Source organism: Eretmochelys imbricata, chromosome 19 (assembly GCF_965152235.1).
Source record: "Eretmochelys imbricata isolate rEreImb1 chromosome 19, rEreImb1.hap1, whole genome shotgun sequence".
Taxonomy (NCBI): Eukaryota; Metazoa; Chordata; order Testudines; family Cheloniidae; genus Eretmochelys; species Eretmochelys imbricata.
This window is the reverse complement of record NC_135590.1, coordinates 6690259-6712706: the sequence shown is the minus strand read 5'-3', so window position 1 is coordinate 6712706 and position 22448 is coordinate 6690259. Positions and strand designations below refer to the sequence as shown.

The following is a 22448-nucleotide window of genomic DNA, read 5'->3' as shown; positions in this document are numbered from 1 at the left end:
CAGCTGGGGCAGACACATCGTGCCCCCCCCCCCCAGCCAGTTCCCCTGTAGGCATGGTGGCCCCAGTGCATTCTGGGACTACTGCTAACCCCCCCCCCCTCAATCCCATGGTAGCCCTGCCCCACCGGGCTCCAGCCAGGCCCGCGGGCGCGTCCACACCCTGGGCAGCGCACTGCGGGCCGGCACTAGCGAGGGATCAAATGGCACTGTGGGGACAGCCATGTGGCACGTGATGTCGTGGCAGCAAGTGTCAAATGGTTTAGCCCTAAGCTGCCCAGATCACCTCTTCTGTGAGAATGGTTCAGTCCCGTCAGCCCCAAGTCCTCTCCTGGGAATAGCACATGTCTGTGTGATTTCCCCCCCATTCTCTGAGGAATGGTACTTTCCCCTTACCTCCCCCCCCCCCCGGAATGGTAAACTCCTGTCTGAACATAGCCCCATTCTTCGGAAGTGGTACAGTCCTGCCAACCCGTTCCTCCTTTTTTCTCCCTTCTCTGGGAATGGTACAGTCCAGGAACACTTGCGCTCTACCTACCCTGCTAATCCTACCGCCCCGCCCTATCTGACTTCTCATTGGCTGCTCCGAGGGAAGTGGGTCCAAGCCACTCCCCGATAGGTCTACTGCCCCGCGGGGGCGGGAGGACCTGCTCGCGGGGTGCTTGGCCCTCGGGGCGCGTTCGGTTGCGCTGCGGGAGGGTTTGGTGCGGTCGGGAGGCAGGAAAATGGCGCTGACACAGGGGACCAAGCGGAAAGTCTGTTACTACTATGACGGTGAGAGCCCCGGGGCGGTCCTCGCTGGGGGCGGTGAAGCGAAAGCAGGAGACTTTGGGCCGGGGGGAGACAGGGGGCGCTGGGGAAGGGCCTGTGGGGGGAGGGAAGAGGAGGGGGGCCCGCGGAGGGGGGGTGAGGAAGAGGAGGAGGAATGGGGTATGGAGGGGAGCCGGCGGAGGGGGGGGTGAGGAGGAGAGGGGGCGGGAGGGGAGCTGAGCTGGAGGGGGGGTCTGGGGGGGAAGCCGAGCCGCGGGGGAGGGGAGCCGAGCCTCGGGGAGCCAGCGGAGGGGGTGGGGGGGGTGAGGAGGGGAGGGGGCTGGAGGGTAGGGTGAGGAGGAGGAGGAGGAGGGGAGCCGGCGGAGGGAGGGGATGAGGAGGAGGAGGAGGAGGGGAGCCGGCGGAGGGAGGGGATGAGGAGGAGGAGGAGGAGGAGGAGGAGGGGAGCCGGCGGAGGGAGGGGAGGAGGAGGAGGAGGAGGGGAGCCGGCGGAGGGAGGGGAGGAGGAGGAGGAGGAGGAGGGGAGCCGGCGGAGGGAGGGGAGGAGGAGGAGGAGGAGGAGGGGAGCCGGCGGAGGGGGGGATGAGGAGGAGGAGGAGGAGGGGAGCCGGCGGAGGGGGGGATGAGGAGGAGGAGGAGGAGGGGAGCCGGCGGAGGGGGGGATGAGGAGGAGGAGGAGGAGGGGAGCCGGCGGAGGGGGGGGGATGAGGAGGAGGAAGAGGAGGAGGAGGAGGGGAGCCGGCGGAGGGGGGGGATGAGGAGGAGGAAGAGGAGGAGGAGGAGGGGAGCCGGCGGAGGGGGGGGATGAGGAGGAGGAAGAGGAGGAGGAGGAGGGGAGCCGGCGGAGGGGGGGGATGAGGAGGAGGAAGAGGAGGAGGAGGAGGGGAGCCGGCGGAGGGGGGGGATGAGGAGGAGGAAGAGGAGGAGGAGGAGGGGAGCCGGCGGAGGGGGGGGATGAGGAGGAAGAGGAGGAGGAGGAGGAGGGGAGCCGGCGGAGGGGGGGGGATGAGGAGGAGGAAGAGGAGGAGGAGGAGGGGAGCCGGCGGAGGGGGGGGGATGAGGAGGAGGAAGAGGAGGAGGAGGAGGAGGGGAGCCGGCGGAGGGGGGGGGATGAGGAGGAGGAAGAGGAGGAGGAGGAGGGGAGCCGGCGGAGGGGGGGGGATGAGGAGGAGGAAGAGGAGGAGGAGGAGGGGAGCCGGCGGAGGGGGGGGATGAGGAGGAGGAAGAGGAGGAGGAGGAGGGGAGCCGGCGGAGGGGGGGGATGAGGAGGAGGAAGAGGAGGAGGAGGAGGGGAGCCGGCGGAGGGGGGGGATGAGGAGGAGGAAGAGGAGGAGGAGGAGGGGAGCCGGCGGAGGGGGGGGGATGAGGAGGAGGAAGAGGAGGAGGAGGAGGGGAGCCGGCGGAGGGGGGGGATGAGGAGGAGGAAGAGGAGGAGGAGGAGGGGAGCCGGCGGAGGGGGGGGATGAGGAGGAAGAGGAGGAGGAGGAGGAGGGGAGCCGGCGGAGGGGGGGGGATGAGGAGGAGGAAGAGGAGGAGGAGGAGGGGAGCCGGCGGAGGGGGGGGGATGAGGAGGAGGAAGAGGAGGAGGAGGAGGAGGGGAGCCGGCGGAGGGGGGGGGATGAGGAGGAGGAAGAGGAGGAGGAGGAGGGGAGCCGGCGGAGGGGGGGGATGAGGAGGAGGAAGAGGAGGAGGAGGAGGGGAGCCGGCGGAGGGGGGGGATGAGGAGGAGGAAGAGGAGGAGGAGGAGGGGAGCCGGCGGAGGGGGGGGGATGAGGAGGAGGAAGAGGAGGAGGAGGAGGGGAGCCGGCGGAGGGGGGGGGATGAGGAGGAGGAAGAGGAGGAGGAGGAGGGGAGCCGGCGGAGGGGGGGGGATGAGGAGGAGGAAGAGGAGGAGGAGGAGGGGAGCCGGCGGAGGGGGGGGGATGAGGAGGAGGAAGAGGAGGAGGAGGAGGGGAGCCGGCGGAGGGGGGGGGATGAGGAGGAGGAAGAGGAGGAGGAGGAGGGGAGCCGGCGGAGGGGGGGGGATGAGGAGGAGGAAGAGGAGGAGGAGGAGGGGAGCCGGCGGAGGGGGGGGATGAGGAGGAGGAAGAGGAGGAGGAGGAGGGGAGCCGGCGGAGGGGGGGGATGAGGAGGAGGAAGAGGAGGAGGAGGAGGGGAGCCGGCGGGGGGGGGGGATGAGGAGGAGGAAGAGGAGGGGAGCCGGCGGAGGGGGGGGATGAGGAGGAGGAAGAGGAGGGGAGCCGGCGGAGGGGGGGGATGAGGAGGAGGAAGAGGAGGGGAGCCGGCGGAGGGGGGGGATGAGGAGGAGGAAGAGGAGGGGAGCCGGCGGAGGGGGGGGGATGAGGAGGAGGAGGGGAGCCGGCGGAGGGGGGGGATGAGGAGGAGGAGGGGAGCCGGCGGAGGGAGGGGAGGAGGAGGAGGAGGAGGAGGAGGGGAGCCGGCGGAGGGGGGGGTGAGGAGGAGGAGGAGGAGGGGAGCCGGCGGAGGGGGGGGTGAGGAGGAGGAGGAGGAGGGGAGCCGGCGGAGGGGGGGGGTGAGGAGGAGGAGGAGGAGGGGAGCCGGCGGAGGGGGGGGGTGAGGAGGAGGAAGAGGAGGGGAGCCGGCGGAGGGGGGGGGTGAGGAGGAGGAAGAGGAGGGGAGCCGGCGGAGGGGGGGGGTGAGGAGGAGGAAGAGGAGGGGAGCCGGCGGAGGGGGGGGGTGAGGAGGAGGAAGAGGAGGGGAGCCGGCGGAGGGGGGGGGTGAGGAGGAGGAAGAGGAGGGGAGCCGGCGGAGGGGGGGGGTGAGGAGGAGGAAGAGGAGGGGAGCCGGCGGGGGGGGGAGGAGGAGGGGAGCCGGCGGAGGGGGGGTGAGGAGGGGAGGAGGACGGGGGGCTGGAGGGGAGCCGACCGGGGAGGGGAGGGGCTGGAGGGGAGCCGGCGGGGGGGGTGAGGAGGAAGGGGGGGGCTGGAGGGGAGCCGGCGGGGGGGGTGAGGAGGAAGAGGAGGGGAGGGGCCGGAAGGGGGGTGAGGAGGAAGAGGAGGGGGGGGCTGGAGGGCAGCCGACGGGGGCGGTGAGGAGGAAGAGGAGCGGGGAGGCTGGAGGGGAGCTGGCGGGGGGGGTGAGGAGGAGTACGGGGGGACTGGAGGGGAGCCGGCGGAGCGGGGGTGAGGAGGAGGGGGGGCTGGGAAAGGGCCTGCCGGGAAGGGGGGGTTGAGGAAGAGGTGGGGAAGGGCCTGTGGGGGGGGAAGAGGTGGGGGTGTGAGGATGAGGATGGCTGGGCACTGGGGAAGGACCTGCGGGGGAGGAAGTCCAGATGGGGTGCTGGGGAAGGGCCTGTGGGGGAGGCAGCGCTAGCGAAGGGGGCTGTTCCTTGATGCTTTTGAAAACTTTTTCGGATCTATAGTGGTAATATCAATCAGACCTTTTTCTTTCTGTCTCTCTTCAGAACAGCTGCTTGGTTTTAGTTGGGGAGGCTCTGTAGCCAGGGGTATTGCTTAACACCAGGCATATGCTTGGCTGGATTGTGAGTGTAGGTACTGGGTATGGGGGGGTGATGCTTTGTGTTTATTGAATTATTCCATGACACTTCCCCAAATGTTGGGTGTTAGCCCCTGGTGCCCTGCCCAAATTGCAACCTGGGTAATTCTGCTCTGCCTCCCTTTCTTCCCCTGTAGTTCAGTGGGGGAAATTACAGTCACATAACTGCTGTTTGCCGTTCCACACTTGCTGCTGTGTGCCTTGCCAGCAGGGTGTGTGTTTCAGTGATGGATGAAATGATCTCTTGCAGGTTGTGATCTTCCTTCATAAAAGATGTTGTGTAATCATAATGTTTATCATAATATTTTTAATCCTTGTGGCAAAATAACTATTAGTCGTTTTATTGTGGGGTTAGAAGGTGCTTTTAGTGATCATTTAGGCATTTTAGTATGGTTTATTTAAGTGCTCTGCTCCATAAACTATATATCAGGGACTTTTATCTCTTCAGTACAGTAACTTGCAACATTAGGCCCTTGTTCCAATATGAGATCTACCCCTGCATGCGCACAGTGCTAGATGTGGGTTGACCCCTGCAAAACTTGTTGCTGGATTGGGACCTTAGGTTAGGCCAGTTGTCGTGATATTGCAAGTCTGACTTTCATCCTTCTAATATCCACAGCTGATCTGTGCACATTAGACATAAAATCAAAGTATTTGTGACCTGTTAGTGCCACATTAATGCCCTGAGGTTTTGGATGCATCCTTCAGAGTTCCGGGAAATACTGGTCTCTGGTGGTGATAGTTGTGGGAATGCCGTACCTACGTCCGTGACTGTCAGATGGCGAATGAAAGCTCTGTCTGAGGGTCCACAGTGCCCCTTGGGTCTGGAGATGCACAATTTTCACACTTGTACTCATGCATGGGTCATCAGTGATAAACTAGGGCTTTGTAGTCATGGACAGAAAGGTGGTGTTTTGGTTTTGGTTTTGTTTTTTTTTTACAGCGGATAACTAACATGCTTTAGTTTTATTGCTGTAAAATCTGAAGTGGGGAAAGGCACTTGTAGTTTTTATCACAAGGTAGCTGCAAGGTCAGAACTCTCGCTCCCCCACCGCCTGCCTATGCTTGATCTAACAGTAAAACTATAGTGCTTTGTCTCCCAGCGTGTTCTTACAGCAGGATAGGTGATGCCTGTTAGTGATGATAAAACTTTTTTTTTTATCGGTATATACATAGACTAGGATGCTGGTAGAGTCCAGCTTGTAATAGCATCTTTGGGTATGTCTACACAGCGCCAAAAAAAAAAAAGTGGGGGTGCTCTTAATTTAGTTTAATCTGAGTTAGGTAGTTTGGGTTAAAAGAACAGTGAATGTACGGCAACTCAGGTTAGCTCAAATTCAGCCCCAGGCTCCCCGTAGGCTTTAACTTGAGCCCTTAACCCAACTTAAAAGCACAGATGCCATGTCTTCACTGCTATTTTAACCTAATTTAGCTAACCCAAATTAAGAACATGCCTTTTTTGCCGTGTAGACATACCCTAGAGGCTGCAAAGATATCCCCACTGCTTATAAAAAGAGAGCCGGTAAATAACTTTGTTTAGCAAAATAAACCTCCATATAGACTGCTCAGTTCAAATCACTTGTGAGTTGCCCACTGCATTTCATTGGAGGGTAGAAGACAAGTGACCATTCTCTCCTGGGCAGTTGTTAGTTCGGTATTCAGAAGGTGCTGGCTGCCAGATGATTACCTAGCTAGGCTCTTCGGCTTCCTCTGTGGTTCTTTCAGGCCTTGTTAATGCTTGGAATTAACCTAATTTTCAGCATTGGTATTGCTGCACCAGTACAGAGTTCTGTTGTAGACCAGGAAAGCTGCAGGCTACCCCACTTTCAAGCAGAGTTAAATTCCAGCAGTGGAAACTGTGGTTTTACTCTGTCTACACTAGGGGAAGCGTAGAAAAGGTTTCAGTCTCTGCTGGCTGCGGGAGCAATGCAAATTACTCGTGAATGTTGAGATCTATGACAAATCATTATGTACTCTCAACTGAGTCACCTGCCAGGCGAGGTTGGCGCTCTCACCTCCTAGGATGGTTTGAGGTTGTGAAACTAGTTAACTTTTTTTTTTGTGTGTGTCAATGTTGAGTGTGAGTTACCGATAGGATAGGCCTGGATGCACAGGCTGGTAAGGACGGATGAATTAAGATAATTGGGGCCATAAAATACTAGGATTTCGTTTATCTTCAAAGTGCATTGCAAGCCTTAACTGTCTTAGCATCACAACACACACACACACAGCTGTCCCTGCGAGTTAGGAAACATTATTGCCATTTTACAGATGAGGAAGCCAAGGCAGAGAGTCCAAGTGATTTGTCTGAGGCTATTACACAAGACATTGTCTGAGCTGGCGTTAGAACTTGAGAGTTCCTGGCTCCAGACCAAAACTTAGGCTGTACAGTAGTTTCTCAAGGAAACGTGTACCTTCATTAAATACAGCAGTGAAAATTGATCCTAACCATATGGAGGTGACTCTAGAAGGTTTCTAATTTTGGGAGATGATGGCACTAAGGGACAGTTATGTGTAATGCCTGTCAGTGCTGTTCTTGTCCCACAGAAGCTGCAGCCTTTTCATTTTAGCTTTTGTACATGGTGGGATCTTTCCATGTATGGTACAAACTTGATTAACCAAACCTCAATGATTTGCAACAGTGTCATGTTCCCCAACATCTGTTAACTGCACTGAAAACTTCCTCGGTTTTCCAAGACCTCAATTATCCAGTCTTCCATGAGACTCTGATAGAGTTGGTATAAATCTGGGGGGTGGGGGGGACATGACAAGCATACATATTGCTGTAGAAAAGAGAAAATGACAAAATAAAGGTCAGATGGGACTTAACTAGAGGTGACTCCTGTCATCTTCCTCTGCAGTGATGTTGCTCAGAGGAGAAAATGTTCTTTTCCACTATAACCAAATGCTTATCACTCTCAGGGGATGTTGGAAACTACTATTATGGCCAGGGCCATCCAATGAAACCCCACAGGATCCGAATGACCCACAACCTACTGCTGAACTACGGCCTTTACAGAAAAATGGAGATCTATGTAAGTATAGGCCCGGACATGGAGAGAGAAGTAGGAAGCTTGTATGGAGGGGGCTTGACCCGCTTCCCATGCTGTCACTGTATTGCAATGGAACAGGGTCTTGCAGACTCTCATGTGTTTTATTGGGAACTTCTGGAGAAGCAAGATGGAGGAAAAACAGTTGGAAAATATTCCTGGGGAATGGCCAACGTCCAGGTGAAGTTAATTTAAAGAGATTGTTGAATTTAAGACTTCCACTGCTCCTGTGTTTAGCGGGGTGTTCCTTGTTTTGTTCCAAAGATCAGGTAGTCTATATATAAAAATGGGAAATGTTTTTCTCCCTGTACCTTGACTATTTCCTATGCCTAGGCATATAGTAAAAAGCTCCAGTCTCCTATCATAACATTCCTCTTCCCCTTCGAAAGTAGATTTATTTTTGCTTTAATAGCACTGGCTTTAGCTGCTGCTATTCTTGAGAGTAAATTTGGGATTGGAGGCAGGCATTAGAGAGGGAGAAGGAATATATGTCAAATAAACCTTGTTTTGTTCTCTCCTTGCAGCGCCCCCACAAAGCAAATGCGGAAGAAATGACCAAGTATCATAGTGATGACTACATTAAATTTCTGAGATCTATTCGCCCTGATAACATGTCTGAGTACAGCAAGCAGATGCAGAGATGTAAGCTATGCGTATGGTGTTGCAGCTTCTAACCTGAATTGCTTTAGTCCTGAGAACCCTGGTTAGCTCTTTGAGCTCATTGTCAAAAGAGGAGGGAGAATCTTATGAAACTTTTTTTTTTCTTTTCTTTTTCCATGTTCACCTAACCAATTAGATTATTATTTTTTGTCAGAGTTCTACACTGTTTTCCTCCATTGTGGTTCTGTCCCTAACACCTTTGATCTTGAGGTTGGTGGAAGCTTTCATCTTCTTTTCTAGCTTATAAATGGAACAGCGTGGACATACCTGTACAATAGGTATTCTGCATAAGCAACTTGTAACATAAGATTCTGGAGTTGTTAATAATGGGGACGTTCTGGGGACCACCTTTCCCAGATATTGGGAGGATGGGTTGTTTTTTTGTTTTTTTGAAGCAGGAGTACTGTTGTATGGTAGATATGCAGAGATCTGTGTAATATTTTCATGATCTGGGAACACCAGTGTCACTATTTCCTATTGCAATAGGGGGTATGTTGTTGGTAACTGTGTTCCTTTTGGGGCTATTTCTAGAGATCTGTGGAATTCATTCCTTACGAGTATAAAATATTCTGTGATATTTATCAGTCAGCATCAAGAAATCTGGCTGCTTAAATTCCAGCTTCACAATTTGTTCTGTTCTGACCAAGATTTAGATCCTGCAAGCCCTGAATTCAAATGGACTTCAGCTGAAGTTCTGTGCACTGAGAGCTTTCAGGACCAGGCCTTCTGTGCTGAAAGTGGTGTTAGTTTCCGTTCTGATGTCGTACCTGACAGGCAACTTCATCTGTATTATGCAGGATGTTGGACTAAATGACTAAAGTTCTTTCTGGCCTTAGAATATCCTCAGATGCATAGATTTCCCCCCACCCTCCATGTGGAAAAATCTTTTGCAGCTTTCATGTTATAGAATCTTAAATACCTTTTCAGACTTTCTGCAGCTCTGTGCTAACATTTTTCAACAATTAATAGGTAATGAACTATAGTTTCTGGCTGATTTGGACAAATACAATTGCTAGGAGTTCCCTAAAACAGTATATTGGTTGTGTGCACTCTCTTTATTCCTGAAATCTGTAGAATTGTTGGCCCATGGGGCTTATTTTTATGAAGTGTGTATGTAATCCCCTGTTAACTCTCTTGAAAGATTTATGGTCTAGAGGGTGAATTATATGCAGTTTTAAACTATTGTGAGCCAAAATCCACACAGTATTTAGGCACATGAGTGCAACGACTAAAGGAATGAGTAATATGTGTAATGTGTACCAAAGTACTTCCTGGGGTAAATAATATGCCTTAACATACTAAAGTACATATTTACACAAACCTAACTGCTTACCGCTGAGACTGGAATGGTTCATAAACCTCCACACTGGTCTCCCTCTGGTCAGCTTGGCATTTTCTGTACTGTACTTCCAAGGAAGGGTTTTACTTTAAGGAAATTAAATGTGAAAATTTTTCAGTACATATGGAGGTGAGACAAAAGCCAATTCACAATTCAGTCCAATGTCCCCTCCTTAACAGGGCTTTGAAAATATGTCCACCACCACCTAGTCAGAGGACTAATCCTATGAGCCAGAAATAGAGATTAAAGATGGAGGTGATGGGGCCCCACCACCCAAGTGCAAGGCCAGTCCCTGGTGAAGAGCCTAGTCTCCTTTCTGTTCTTAGCTGTTGAGAAAGGAGTGGGTGCTGGGATTTCCATAGGGGTGCTATCCTGGGGACTCCCATCTTTGATAAGAGTGGCAGAATGGCCTAATGGGTAGGGCACTGGACTGGGACACCTGTGTTCTATTCCTGGCTCTGCCACTGGTTTGCTGGGTGACCTCGGGCAAGTCACTTTGCCACTCTGTGCCTCAGTTTTCCCATCTATACAATGGAGATAATGATACTGACCCCCTTTGTAAAGTGCTCTGAGGTCTTTTGAGGAAAAGTGCCATATAAGAGCTAGGTAGTATTATATTGGGCTCTGACTAGTGGGCTTATCATACATATGAAGCTCTTGACCCTGCTCTAGCTGTTGGAAATGAGAGAGAACTTTTTCTCTTCCCCGTCCAGAGCCACATATTGCTGTAAAAGGCTTGATCTCCTGGCTGCTTTGAAGGGCTTGGCGGGAAGAGGTCTCCATATGAATGAATAACTCCACCATTTGCTTCTGCTTATACAGAGGGCCATATCTTTGCCAAGCAGAAGCAGAGTCACACTGTCAAATATTGTCCTTTTTGCTGCAGCCCACAAGGTTCTGAATGGTAGCAGTGATGCTAAACGGTCTCTCTAATCTCAGTCCATCGATACACTCTGTCTGAAGACTCAAGAAGATTATACTGCAGCCATAAGGGCTAGAAATTTAATTTGTTGCATTGGGAAGCTTACATTCTGCAGCAACTGATAACAGACCTCCCCACTTGCTGGGAATAGATTCCCACACATCTCTGATGAGGGAACTATTCAACCACTGCTACTTACCATACCCCACTGGAACAGTTGTACAAATTGGAACACTTAATTTGGACTTTCCTGATTTGTACAGTCCATAAGAAATGAGTTCCATTTAAATCTGGAAACTACTTAAACTTTCTCATTCATCTGTTCGGTCTCCAAACATGATTTTTCGCTAGCCTTTTTGGAGGCGAGGAATTGAATGAAGGCAGCATTTCTCATGCTGGGAAGATTCAAGCTTGACTGGTCCTGCCTCTAAGTACAAAGGGAAAAGTTCTGCTCAATTTTGTTACACCATACAGATTTTTGTAAAAACAGGTTTTGCAAAACATAGGCCCAATGAAACTTTTAAAAAATCATGTAAACATTTCTAATAGGAAAAATTATATGGAAATAAATGGTTTCCCTGCAGTGTTTCCAACCCAAACGTGCTTCAGGTTTGAGAACCTAGAAGACAAATTAGTGTTTTTTTTTTTAATCCAAGATATGAAATGCGCAAAGTAAATGAACAGCATACCTCATGAGAATCAAACTGAACTTTTGAAATGTTCAGTCTTGATAATCTAAGGTGATGTTAGTAACACTGAAGGAGACCTGTTTGCAACATGTGATTTTTAAATTAATAGTGTCACGACTCACTTTCTAACACAATTGACTGACAATTGGGTTTTATTATAGTTTATTCCACTAGGTGGTGCAACTCTTGTGTAGATCCACAGTGCATGTGAAATGCTGGTTTCATTCTTTAGTGTCTCTCAAAGAGCAGCGGTGGACTTGCACTTATAGCATCTCTCTGTACCAACAGAGAGCTTTTACAACCTTAAGTGCAGGTTCTGTCCTTTCCTGCAAGCTGTCACAGTAATGGCAGTGGGCTGAGCAAAGACTGAATGGAAGGTTGCAACAACTGATGACTGATACAATGACATCTTTAGTGAAGGGATGAGTGTCTACTTCTCACTGAACATTTTATTTATTATATACATGTAAATTACATAAACGAGGCTAAGATATTTGTTGCTCTACTGAGTCTGTTTATGTCCTTAAGTTAGATTTACATCATAAACTTTGCCTCTTGTATGCAGGCTTGTCATGCAAACACTTTCTTTCTTTTTCAAGTCAATGTTGGGGAAGATTGCCCGGTGTTTGATGGGTTGTTTGAATTTTGTCAGCTGTCTGCAGGAGGCTCTGTTGGTAAGCACAAGAATCCTAGATGCTTTCTCTTTTTAGGAGAATGTCCATAATGTCGCTCTGTCAGAAAAGAAATGTGATGTTGGAGACGTTTCTAGATTCCTTAAAATAACTGGGCTGACGTGATCATTCTCAAGTCCCGATGCATTGGAATGAGATTGGTCAGTGGTTGAGAATGCTTTATGACTATATGAAAGGTCTGGCTCTTCAATATGAGCCATATTCTCTCATCCAAAGATCACTTAAGTGGTCATGTTGAGGAATTTCTGCGTATGGAATAAGAAAAGGAGTACTTGTGGCACCTTAGAGACTAACCAATTTATTTGAGCATAAGCTTTCGTGAGCTACAGCTCACTTCATCGGATGCTCACAAAAGCTTATGCTAAAATAAATTGGTTAGTCTCTAAGGTGCCACAAGTTCTCCTTTTCTTTTTGCGAATACAGACTAACACGGCTGCTACTCTGAAACCTGTGTATGGAATGAAAGCCTCGTGAATGACTTTGTTTCAATAAAGCTAGCTATCTTTGTTGTTGAAACCTTGGTTTATTTAAAGATATCTTGCTTTTTATAAAAACTTGTTCCAGGGCTGTGTAACCTCAGCCTCAGAGCAGGTGTTTTGTTTTACAAAATGAAATCCACTGGTCTCTTTTTTTGATAAGAAGGAAAAACAAAAGCAGGAAGATTTCAATAAACTCTCTAAAATCTGTATCATTTAAAATAAAATGGCATCCTTATTAGTGAGTTTTTGCCATAGAGTAATGCAGCATTGAGAGACTTTTACTGTGCACATGCTTAAAAGCTTTGAGGCTTACTACAGACTGATAGATATCCTTATTTTCTGAAATATAAAGTCTGACTACACTCAAAAATTAAAAAGATAAACATATGCTTGTCCAGCTGACAGATACATCTGAAGTAGCTATTCCAGTCTCTTATCACTAAGGCTCTGACCCTACAAAAGGATTCATCTGTGTTGACCCTTAGACCCATGCAAAGTTGCACTGAAGTCTGTGAACATAAGAACGGCCATACTGGGTCAGACCAAAGGTCCATCTAGCCCAGTATCCTGTCTTCGTATAGTGGTCAATGCCAGGTGCCCCTGAAGGAATGAACAGAACAGGTAATCACCAAGTGATCCATCCTCTGTTGCCCATTCCCAGCTTCTGGCAAAAAATTCTAGGTTCCACTGAGATTTGAACTCAGATTACTGGATTCAGAGTCCAGAGTGCTAACCATTACACAATGGAACCATCTGAACCAAACGGAACCACATAGTGGAATTGTGTGCAAGCTGTAAGGTTTGTGGGGGATCCCTTTGCCTAGTTATCTATACAAAGGACTAAACAAAGCTAACTGTGTGTGTGAGATAAAGCTATCCATGAAAGGTTTATCTTTAGGAAACTGATAAATAAAACTAAACTGTACTTTAACTGTGACTCTAGCTAGCAAGAGCTAGCGGGCTGTGGACCTGTTTTCAAACCAGGCTCCCCATTTATGTTCTGAACTACCGGTGTGAAACAGGACCAAGACTGTACTGCAAAAATAGATGCTTAATTGGTTTACGTTACTGTAGTATCTCTGTAGAAGAGAGATCAGTGTAGTGTCCCCCCTTAGCTGAGTCTTCTGCCTTACCGGTTTGTATGAGAAATCCAGTGTTTAAATCTTTGATATTTGTATTGTTATACACACACAGGCATATGGAATGACACACGTGACCCTACAGGGCAGGCGGTCTCTGTGTGTTCTCCAGAGTTTGTCAGGGCTCCATTCTGTCTTTCATGCTAACACTCTGCAATTCTTCTCCCTGCAGCCAGCGCTGTGAAGCTGAACAAGCAACAGACAGATATTGCTGTGAATTGGGCAGGAGGCCTTCACCACGCCAAGAAATCGGAGGCTTCTGGCTTCTGTTATGTCAACGACATTGTGTTAGCCATCTTGGAGCTATTAAAGTATGTGCAGTACTTCTTATCCTTTTTGTTTGTCTGTTCTGATGCATTTTCTTTGAGTCCTTACCACTTTCTTCCCAATTTGCTCTTTTTTGTTACCTTGTTAGCTGTGTCTTTTCTTGGGAGGGCTTAATCAGACATCTTTTTTGGATGCAGTGCCCTCTCTTCAGCAGGGGTTGCTGTACTTATGGTATGATGCGGTAGATGAAAGGCCTGGAGGCATTGCGTGATCACTCTTTGGTGCTTCTTCCTTGGCGCACAAAAGTGGCACTCCTGTAACGTGTCGTGATCGTTACCATCCTGGCAGCTTTTGTCATGAGGCAGCTCCAAGTAGGAGGCTTGGAGGTAAAATGTGCAAGTCACGGGTTGAGTTTGTGTAAACTGAATTGATCAGCGATCAGGTGCTGCAGCAAGAGCCACTTCGGTTTCCTCGGTGATTCTGTTCCGCTGCCGACCAGTTCAAGGCAAATGTCCGTGCTCTGCATCGGTTTTGCTTAGAGACTCCAAGAGAGAGAGACAGCAAGTTGGTAACCATACAGCCTGGGGGTTAGCACCACAGTCTTTGCTCTCCTCCCATTTACTCTGCTGGTGAAGACCGTTTCCATTCTGAAGAAATATAGCATTTTGACTCCCTTCTGATTCTAGGTACCACCAGAGGGTGCTGTATATTGACATTGATATTCACCATGGAGATGGCGTGGAGGAAGCCTTTTACACCACAGACCGTGTCATGACTGCATCCTTTCATAAGTACGGAGAATACTTCCCAGGAACAGGGGATCTGCGGGTGAGAATGGAGGCTTAGTAGAAACTTCCCCTAGAATTTGATTTGTTCCATCTATTCACTGTCCAACTAATTTCACTAAAACGCTGTTTCTGTGTTCACTGGTTTAGATGGACTCTCTCAAAATAGCAGCCTTTGTTTAATGGGAAATGTGTGTGGCAGTTAACTTTTGTTCTTTGAGCGGGTGCTTAGTCTTATATAGTAACAATGCCCAGACATCAGATGTCAGTTACTCTACAGCCTCATAGTGTGGGACTCTGAACATCTTGGTGGGCCATATTTATTGGCAGACTGACTTCCATGTTCCCCTGGTGGCCCTATTGCTTTGATCTCACAAGTTATACATGGTCTGGCCATGCCAGTACTTGAATGGGAGACCGACAAAGGAGCACCTTGTGCTGCGGAAGTGTTACTGATGGTGGCATTCCTCCCTCTGAGTTGGTGCTGAGCCTAATGGCCCGTGCTGGGAAATGGTTATCTGGAGGTGCTGTGTTTCAAATGAGACACAACTGGGGTCCTGCCTGCTTATGGTCATTGACAATGCCGTGCTCTTCTCAAGAGGTAGGGATGTTAACCCTAGGGTCATGGTCTGATGCCAGTTAGGGTAATGGCATTCTGACCTAAATTCCCCCTTGAGTTTTAGGTGGGTGTAGTGTTGTCACTGCCTGTCCTAAGTTATGCGGTGATATATACTTGTAGCTAGCTGCCACATTTGATCCTACAAGCGGCCACGCTGCAGCAGTGAGTGAAATGATTTTTTTTTTCTCAAATGCTTTGGTGTGGTGGTGTGCTCTGTAGATAGAAGATATTTAATTGTTTTTAAAAATCAAAACTAGACTCTTCCAAGATTCCTCTAACTGTCAATACTGCAGGCTCAGGCTGGTATCGGACTGTAGCCTGATTCGCATTTGGCTCTGTACGTCATTGCCAACAGTGTGGAGTCTGGAACAGGAATCTTGATGGCCAGTTTCCCCTGTCCTTGATGCAGGAAAGAATAAAATCTGGCTTTTCTGCAGCGCTACTGGATCTGCACGATGCACAGTTTTTACTAGCAGAATGTGCAACTGAGAACTCACAGGCCCAGAGTGAGACAGTAGATGTCACTAGGGATTGTTCCTTCCCATGTATCATATCACAGCAAGATGCTCTTCATGTCTGTTCCTGGGATTGAACTTTCTCGGGCAAGCAGTAAAGTATTCTCAGTAGAGCATCCTTGCTTGTGGAACCTGTTTCCTTTAAATCTGCTATTGGCTTGTAACTGGGGGCAATACAAAGCCCACCTGTTTGGACTTTTTAATGACCTTCTCAATGAGGCCCAAGTTACATAGACCTTGTGACTCCAGTTTGACTCAGTTGAATGTTTGACTAGATGCTGAGGCAAGGGCTGTTGTTTCAGTAGAATTCCAAGGTGCTGTTTTACTCCCTTTCTTGACTCTAACCTCGCATTACTCTCCGTTAGCTACGTTATGTCTAGATTGATTAGTTGAATGCAAAGGCCAAATGTACCCACTTACTCCACGGCTAATCCTCTGTTGAAGTCACTGGAATCGTTCTCATTTATGCCAAGACTGAATTTGTCCCCAAGTGCCTTGGCTTGGATTCTGATAAACCTGGTGGAATCCCAGACTTTCCTTTTCTACGTTGGCACGTGTATGTTGGTGTTTTTTCTCTGGTGACCCTGTGGTCTTTCCTGTCTCACTCTAATAGGATATTGGTGCAGGCAAAGGCAAGTATTATGCTGTCAACTATCCTCTCCGGGATGGAATTGACGATGAATCCTATGAGGCGATATTTAAGCCGGTAAGCCTTTTTCTGAGTGAGTCTGGTATGCTGCTTTGTCTTTTTCTAGTGACGCTCTGATGAGGGGAGCTGCAATCCTGTGCTGTAAGATTCCCTAGTGTTTATTTCTACTTGACAATTACAGCCAGTCACTTGCAGATTCTTACCTGTGAGAGCTTCAATGTCACCAATACGGGAGGGAGGCAACAGCCATTGAGGCATCAGGGAATATCTCCATGTCAGCTGCTGACATGGATTTCATTGTGTTGCTATGGCATCGTCCCACGGGAGTGTGTAACAACGGATTTCTTGTCCAGGTGATATCTAAAGTGATGGAGACGTTCCAGCCTAGTGCAGTTGCCTTACAGTGTGGATCGGATTCTCTGTCAGGGGACAGATTGGGCTGTTTTAATCTGACCATCAAAGGTAAGAGCACACTGCTTCTAGCAAAGCAGTCAAACCAGGGGGGTGGCCTTGAGGAAAGCTCAGACATGTAAAATACAGTATCTGTGGTGGCACCTGTGTGGTTGATGTAATCACTGTGTTGAAAAGCTTACTGTCCAGTTACCTAGTGAGGCTGTGAACTTTCTCCTGTTCCCTGTGCTGCAGGTCATGCCAAGTGTGTGGAGTTCGTAAAGAGTTTTAACTTGCCTATGCTGATGCTAGGAGGGGGTGGCTACACAATCCGCAACGTGGCTAGATGCTGGACTTATGAGACTGCTGTGGCTTTGGACACGGAAATTCCAAATGGTAAGGCTATCGTGTGTTGTATTGAGAGGATGGGTGTCTAGTAATAGAGCTTGGGGGAAATTAAATTGCTCTGAGTAGGTGTAGGAGACCTGTGAAGTACCCTGGACACTTCGCTAGCTGCTGACTTTTATTGCGTTTGAGTTCTCTGAGCTGCCGCTGCATATGTGGGGTGTTCTAGTCCTCTAGTACCTCCTGAGAAACCGTTTTTCCCCTACACCACACAATGGTTGGGGTGTCCTGCCATCTCATTGAAACTAAAAGGCCTGTTGTGGGCACCATGGGGTTAAAGCAGCGAATAGTCTTTGGCCCCACTGTCACAAAGTTATGTTTTTCTGAGCATCCCAGGAGAGCTCCAGTCACCCCCAAAAGGAAATGTTCCATTTATTCTCATAGCACATTGAAGCTCATGTGATATTTGCTATTTCGATACCAGACCTGTAACCAATCAAGGTTATTCTGTGTTCTAATCTTTGTGCAGAGCTTCCATATAATGACTATTTTGAATACTTTGGACCAGACTTTAAGCTCCACATCAGTCCTTCGAACATGACCAACCAGAACACCAATGAGTATCTTGAGAAGATTAAGTAAGTGTTGTCTGTTACTCCTAGTGAGATTGGTCCCTTACACTGGGGGCTTGTTTCTGATGATGCTTTTTAGATCACCAGCGTGTGGGGTTTTTGGTTTGTTTGTTTTTTTGCTGGTTGTAGGCAGCGGCTATTTGAGAATCTACGCATGCTCCCTCATGCCCCTGGTGTCCAGATGCAGCCAATTCCTGAGGATGCTGTGCAGGAGGACAGCGGAGATGAAGATGAAGAGGATCCTGACAAACGCATTTCAAGTAGGTGCCCGGCTGTGGGCATAGGTTGCCTTGCGTGATCACGGAGCTGCTGAACCTTCCGTTGGTGACGCAGTGCTATTGCTAGATAACTTCCTTAACAAAAGAATCTACATTTTAATATTAGAGCTCGAACGATTGCCAAAGCCTCCTGGGGGGAAATGACTGACAAAACACTGGAAGTTGTAACATCCGTTTATGCTGCCAGAAGACAGGCTCCCGCTGTTCTAGCAAAAGTCGCCCATTAGCTGTGAAAACACTAGCTTATATCCAGACTGTCTTATGCCCTTTGGGTCTGGAGTCAGATTTTCCCAGTGTGAAGTTAGTTAACCTGTTTGTGCTGGCAGCTCTAGACATCCTGCTGTAAACTTAATCCAAGGCGCATATACGTGTTACACTGAGAGATCTCCGAAACTGACCTTGGCTGCTGCAGGTAGTTGGCTAAGCTGTGACTCCAGTAGGATTGTTGTATTTCTGCACAGTAGTAAAGTTTCTTGGCACTGGAGAGCATTCCATGTGTGCACATGTACCTTCCTAAATATGTTTACTGCCTTACGGACCCCTGGGAAAAAGACTCCAGTGTGACTGAGGTAGCGTCTCCCTCTTTGCTCTCAGTGCGCTCTGCTGACAAGAGAATAGCCTGTGATGAAGAATTCTCAGACTCTGAAGATGAAGGGGAAGGTGGTCGCAAAAATGTTGCCAATTTTAAGAAGTCAAAGCGTGTAAAAGCAGAAGATGATAAGGAGGAGGAGGAGAAGAAAGGTAGGTGTAAAACTGGAACTAGCAGTATGTCGGACTGCTCCCAAGAGCCGGTCCTATATGCAGGACTCCGTAATGTGAGGGATGAATAAAGCTGTCTGTTGCAGAAGTTAACGTTTCTGCGGTTCATCTTCTAGATTGCTGACAATTGATATGTGGGAGTGAGAGAGATGACGTTTGAACCACTCCACTATCAATGGGAACCTTGAAGGAGCTGCCAGATTTGAAACCCGGGTTGCATGGCAGGCTAATAGAGAACAGGAGTTTAGTAGAAACACCTCAGTGACACATGGGACTGACCACAGTGCTTAACGCATCTGGAAAGAGCGTGTTAGTGTGTGGGGGCCTCATAATCTGGGGCAGCTGCTTTGATAAGACAGTGCTTAAAGTGCAACCTGGCTTAATTAAAACAAACGACAACAAATGTTGCCAGGTTTGTGACCTCTTCTAACCGTCCCCACCCTCGCATTTTAAGCACTGACTGACTTGTGTACTCTCCATGAGTGCTCTAATTTCACCCAGGCTAGGGAATTTTCTTCTTTTCCAAGGCAAAAAAGACTCTACTCTCAGATTCTGGTTTTAGGTGGGTTTACCAAGGTCAGCTCTGGTCTGACAACTGTTAAATTCTGTCCTTGTGTCACCATCCCAACAATTACCACTAAGATGGAAAACCAAAGTATTCCTTGGGCTTTGAGACAATGTCTGATACTTCTGTGCTATTGCCCTCATCGTTCTGCTCCAACTGGCCTAATAATGATCATCCCTCTGCTAAAGCTTCAGTGTGAGGCTTTAGGTATTTTGGGAAGGGGAGGAATAAACATCTGAGTTGTCTGGTTCCTTGGGGTTATGGGCTTCGTAACCCCAAACTCCTTCAGAATACCATAGTGTCTAGCCACTTGCCCTAATTACCTTTGCACTGGCTTGCCGCAGTGGGGCCCTCCGAGTGTCTCTATTTCATCAACAATGCATTGGCGACAGTTCTCTTCATTGGTAGAGTGAGTGTAGAGCTGTGAATCAGTGGCTAATCTATCTTTAACAAACCACAGGCCACATGTCAGCAAATGCAGCCTGAGCCACTGACCGTTCTAACCTGTTCCAAAGAAAAATACGCATGTAACACGCTTAGAATGATGTGACTGTTAGGGGACTCCTCAGAACAACTACATAAAGGCTACAACCTGAGCTGTATCATTGCGGGCTCCCTGAGATCTGGTATAATCCAGCCTGTTGCCAGATTTGCAAAAATCTTTTGTCACTGCCACCCAAAAACATTCTGCAGCTTAGTTGACCTCAAACACAAGCTGTCTGAGTCTCTGCTGGTCTGGTCTGTTGTTGTTGCTGGGACAACTGCTGTACTTACTGTGAAGATTTATGACTCTGATTGGAAGACAATAGAAAACAGAGCTTCAGGGTGCCACAAGTGGCTCAAAACAGGTTGCTGCACCAGACTATGGCTTCAAATGTGGATACCTGAAGGGTTCCCCGGTTTCCAAACTCTGCCCCACACATGCAGAGTAGCTGGCATTATCTGTTCGCTTTTCTAAGGTAACTTTGAAAATGACTGCCTCACCAGTGATTTCTAATGTAATCGGACCTCCCTGACTGGTGTCTGATTCTGCCAGGTGGGGCTGGTGAGTGGTTGCTATTTCTCTGCCTCTTTGCTATTTGGGGTTTTTCTTTTCTAGATGAGAAAGAAGAGGAAAAAGCCAAAGAGGAGAAAGCAGAACCCAAAGGGTGAGACCTACTTCTGCCTTATGAATGTTCCCCTCCCCACTTTAGGATGCAATGTGACTTAGGTGCCTGCGAGTTGAGCAGGATGGTTTTCTAGGTGCTCCCTGTAGGTGCCTGTATCTGAGTTTCTCCATCTGTAAATTATAGATAATACCCAAGGCCCTCTTTTGGTAAAGCACTTTGAGGTCCTTGGATGAAAGGTGCTAGAGAAGTGCTTAAAAATATGTTGCATTGTGTGGAAGATAAGGACAGATGTTAGTGCATTTGTTAGGACAGGACCTAAGGGTAAAGTCTTTAACATGCTACTCCACTATTTTGCTACACTTGATCACAATTTAAGTCTTCCTTGTCAGTTGCTTAACCCACGCTCTCCACTCTTGGCTCTACAGGGTAAAGGAAGAGACTAAATCGGCCTAAGATGATTGCAGCTGGACAATACCTTTCAGTACATAGTTATAAGTTTGCTTCTCTGGTAGCCTCCCATTCCACAGGATTTATATTTTATATGTTTCTGTATATATTTCTATATAAATATATAAATGACTTAAGAACTGTAAATTATTCCTTGCTGCATTCCGTGGAGAGCAGATGGGGAGGATTCTGAGTAGACAGACCTGCACTATTCAGAATTAGTGACAGGGAAGTTTCACTCTTGCCTTCCACTGCCTCTTTGGTGTGGTGTTTTTTTTTTAAATCATTTTCCTCCCCTCTACCTTCTCTTTGAAATAACCCCTTGGAGAATACGGATTTTTTTGATTTTTTTTTTTAAAGTAGAAATAGTGTCTGACTTTCAGGTCAGGTGGAAATATGGCCATGAAACTTTGTGGGAGAACTTTGAGTTCCCATCTTATGCCTGTGAGAGAAACTGCTCCTATGGTCTTTGGTCCAATTACACCATAGTAAGTAACTGCAAGCTGATGCCAGTTCTCAGGGTCAAATAGTGCAGTTCTTGAATACAGTTGGCTAAATGCAGTGGATTTGTGGAAGGAGTTGAGGCAGTTTGAAAGTAAATATGTAAAGTTCCCTGGTGTATCAGCCCAAGGTGCCCTGCTCTAAGGTATAGATCTGTATAGCACAAAATGAAAACTACCAGGTAGCTGGTGTTTTTAAATAAAACTTTCTAAAGTGGATCCTTTTACGTGAAGTTAGTGTGGCAGCATTATACATCTCATACAAGAGAGAAGGGCTCAAAGGAATATTTTTCTTCATATACCAAAATCCCTGTGTGGGGGGGGAATGCATTACTGCCCATTGTCCTCCTGCTTTTTCCCCATTCAGCTACCCGTGATCACATAATGTGCATTCTGAGTGCTGATCTAGGTCCTAGACTGAAACCACTACAGAAATCCCAAGTCAGCTAAAGACCAGACTGCGAAGAGCCTGGCTGAAACCGCTTGTCAATTTGGCACTTGCTGAAAATTCTCATCTGATGTGAAGCACAAATGTTTTTGGATAGGACCTTTCTCCTTGTTGTCCAGGCCAGTAACTGTGGGGAACCCTTTGAACCTGCAACTTAAGCTGCTGTCTTCGTAATGGAACAGCAGCACTCCCTAACTGTCGCTTGAGATCAGAACTGGCCTTTACCTTGCATCTCACTTCTCATGACTAATCATTGGATGAGCTTTCTGTGAAATACTTCACTGAGCTCCAGCCTCCCAGAAGTTCTGCAGGCAGCTTTCACTTGCTGTTTTCTCAGGGGGATACCTCTGTCCACTAGCATATCTGTACCTCCCACTGAGCGCTGCTGATGGGTTCAACTCCAGTAATGCTGCTAACTTAGGTTTATTTTTAAATGTTTTATTTTTTTAAGTACTCTTCTTTTCCACCATGTCTAGTCTCTTGAAGCTGACTGCGGCTCCTCCTGCTTTTTTACATTTTTGTGAAGTGAGAGAGATCACTGTATCTGTGTGTCTGGGGGGGGGAAATATATTGTGGTTTTTTAAAAGATGCTTTTTATTTTGAATTTTGAAAATCTTTGTAATAAAAATGACATTTCTAAGTTGGTGTGAATTGTTACTCTTTGTGGTCAAGGGAGGGAGGGGGTCTACTTGTTTTGTTGATCACAAAATAGCGTAGATCACCGTTGAAAAACGTAGCCATTGAAATTAGAGGCTTTGGGTGATTGCTTAGTGTGTCCTCTACTCCTATTGGTAAGAAAACTGACCTGTATTCATCTTTTGAAGCTAATGTATTTATAGCAAGACTGAATTTACTGATGCTTACTTTTGCTCATTTCATTTACAGG

At 48.3% G+C, this 22448-nt stretch overlaps 1 protein-coding gene and 1 non-coding gene across 2 annotated transcripts; one reads left to right on the top strand and one right to left on the bottom strand.

Annotated features, from left to right (window-relative positions):
• The first annotated feature begins 644 nt into the window (after positions 1-644).
• Positions 645-22202, top strand: HDAC1 (histone deacetylase 1). The gene is made up of 14 exons (XM_077837659.1): positions 645-771; positions 7207-7319; positions 7859-7976; positions 11544-11618; positions 13427-13565; positions 14208-14349; positions 16054-16146; positions 16443-16551; positions 16735-16875; positions 17354-17462; positions 17586-17716; positions 18329-18475; positions 20158-20206; positions 20593-22202. The coding sequence occupies exons 1-14, from the start codon at positions 723-725 to the stop codon at positions 20618-20620; spliced, it is 1443 nt and encodes a 480-aa protein (XP_077693785.1). The 5' UTR covers positions 645-722; the 3' UTR covers positions 20621-22202.
• TRNAQ-CUG (transfer RNA glutamine (anticodon CUG)) lies at positions 12795-12866 on the bottom strand. Its single transcript has one exon. It is a non-coding gene; the product is annotated as a tRNA-Gln (tRNA).
• Positions 22203-22448: the final 246 nt, after the last annotated feature.

Coding starts and splice junctions, on each gene's coding strand:
- HDAC1 (XM_077837659.1), top strand. CDS start 723: ATGGCGCTGACACAGGGGACCAAGCGGAAAGTCTGTTACTACTATGAC. Junction 772..7,206: donor AGTCTGTTACTACTATGACG/GTGAGAGCCCCG, acceptor TATCACTCTCAG/GGGATGTTGGAAACTACTAT. Junction 20,207..20,592: donor GAGAAAGCAGAACCCAAAGG/GTGAGACCTACT, acceptor TTGGCTCTACAG/GGTAAAGGAAGAGACTAAAT.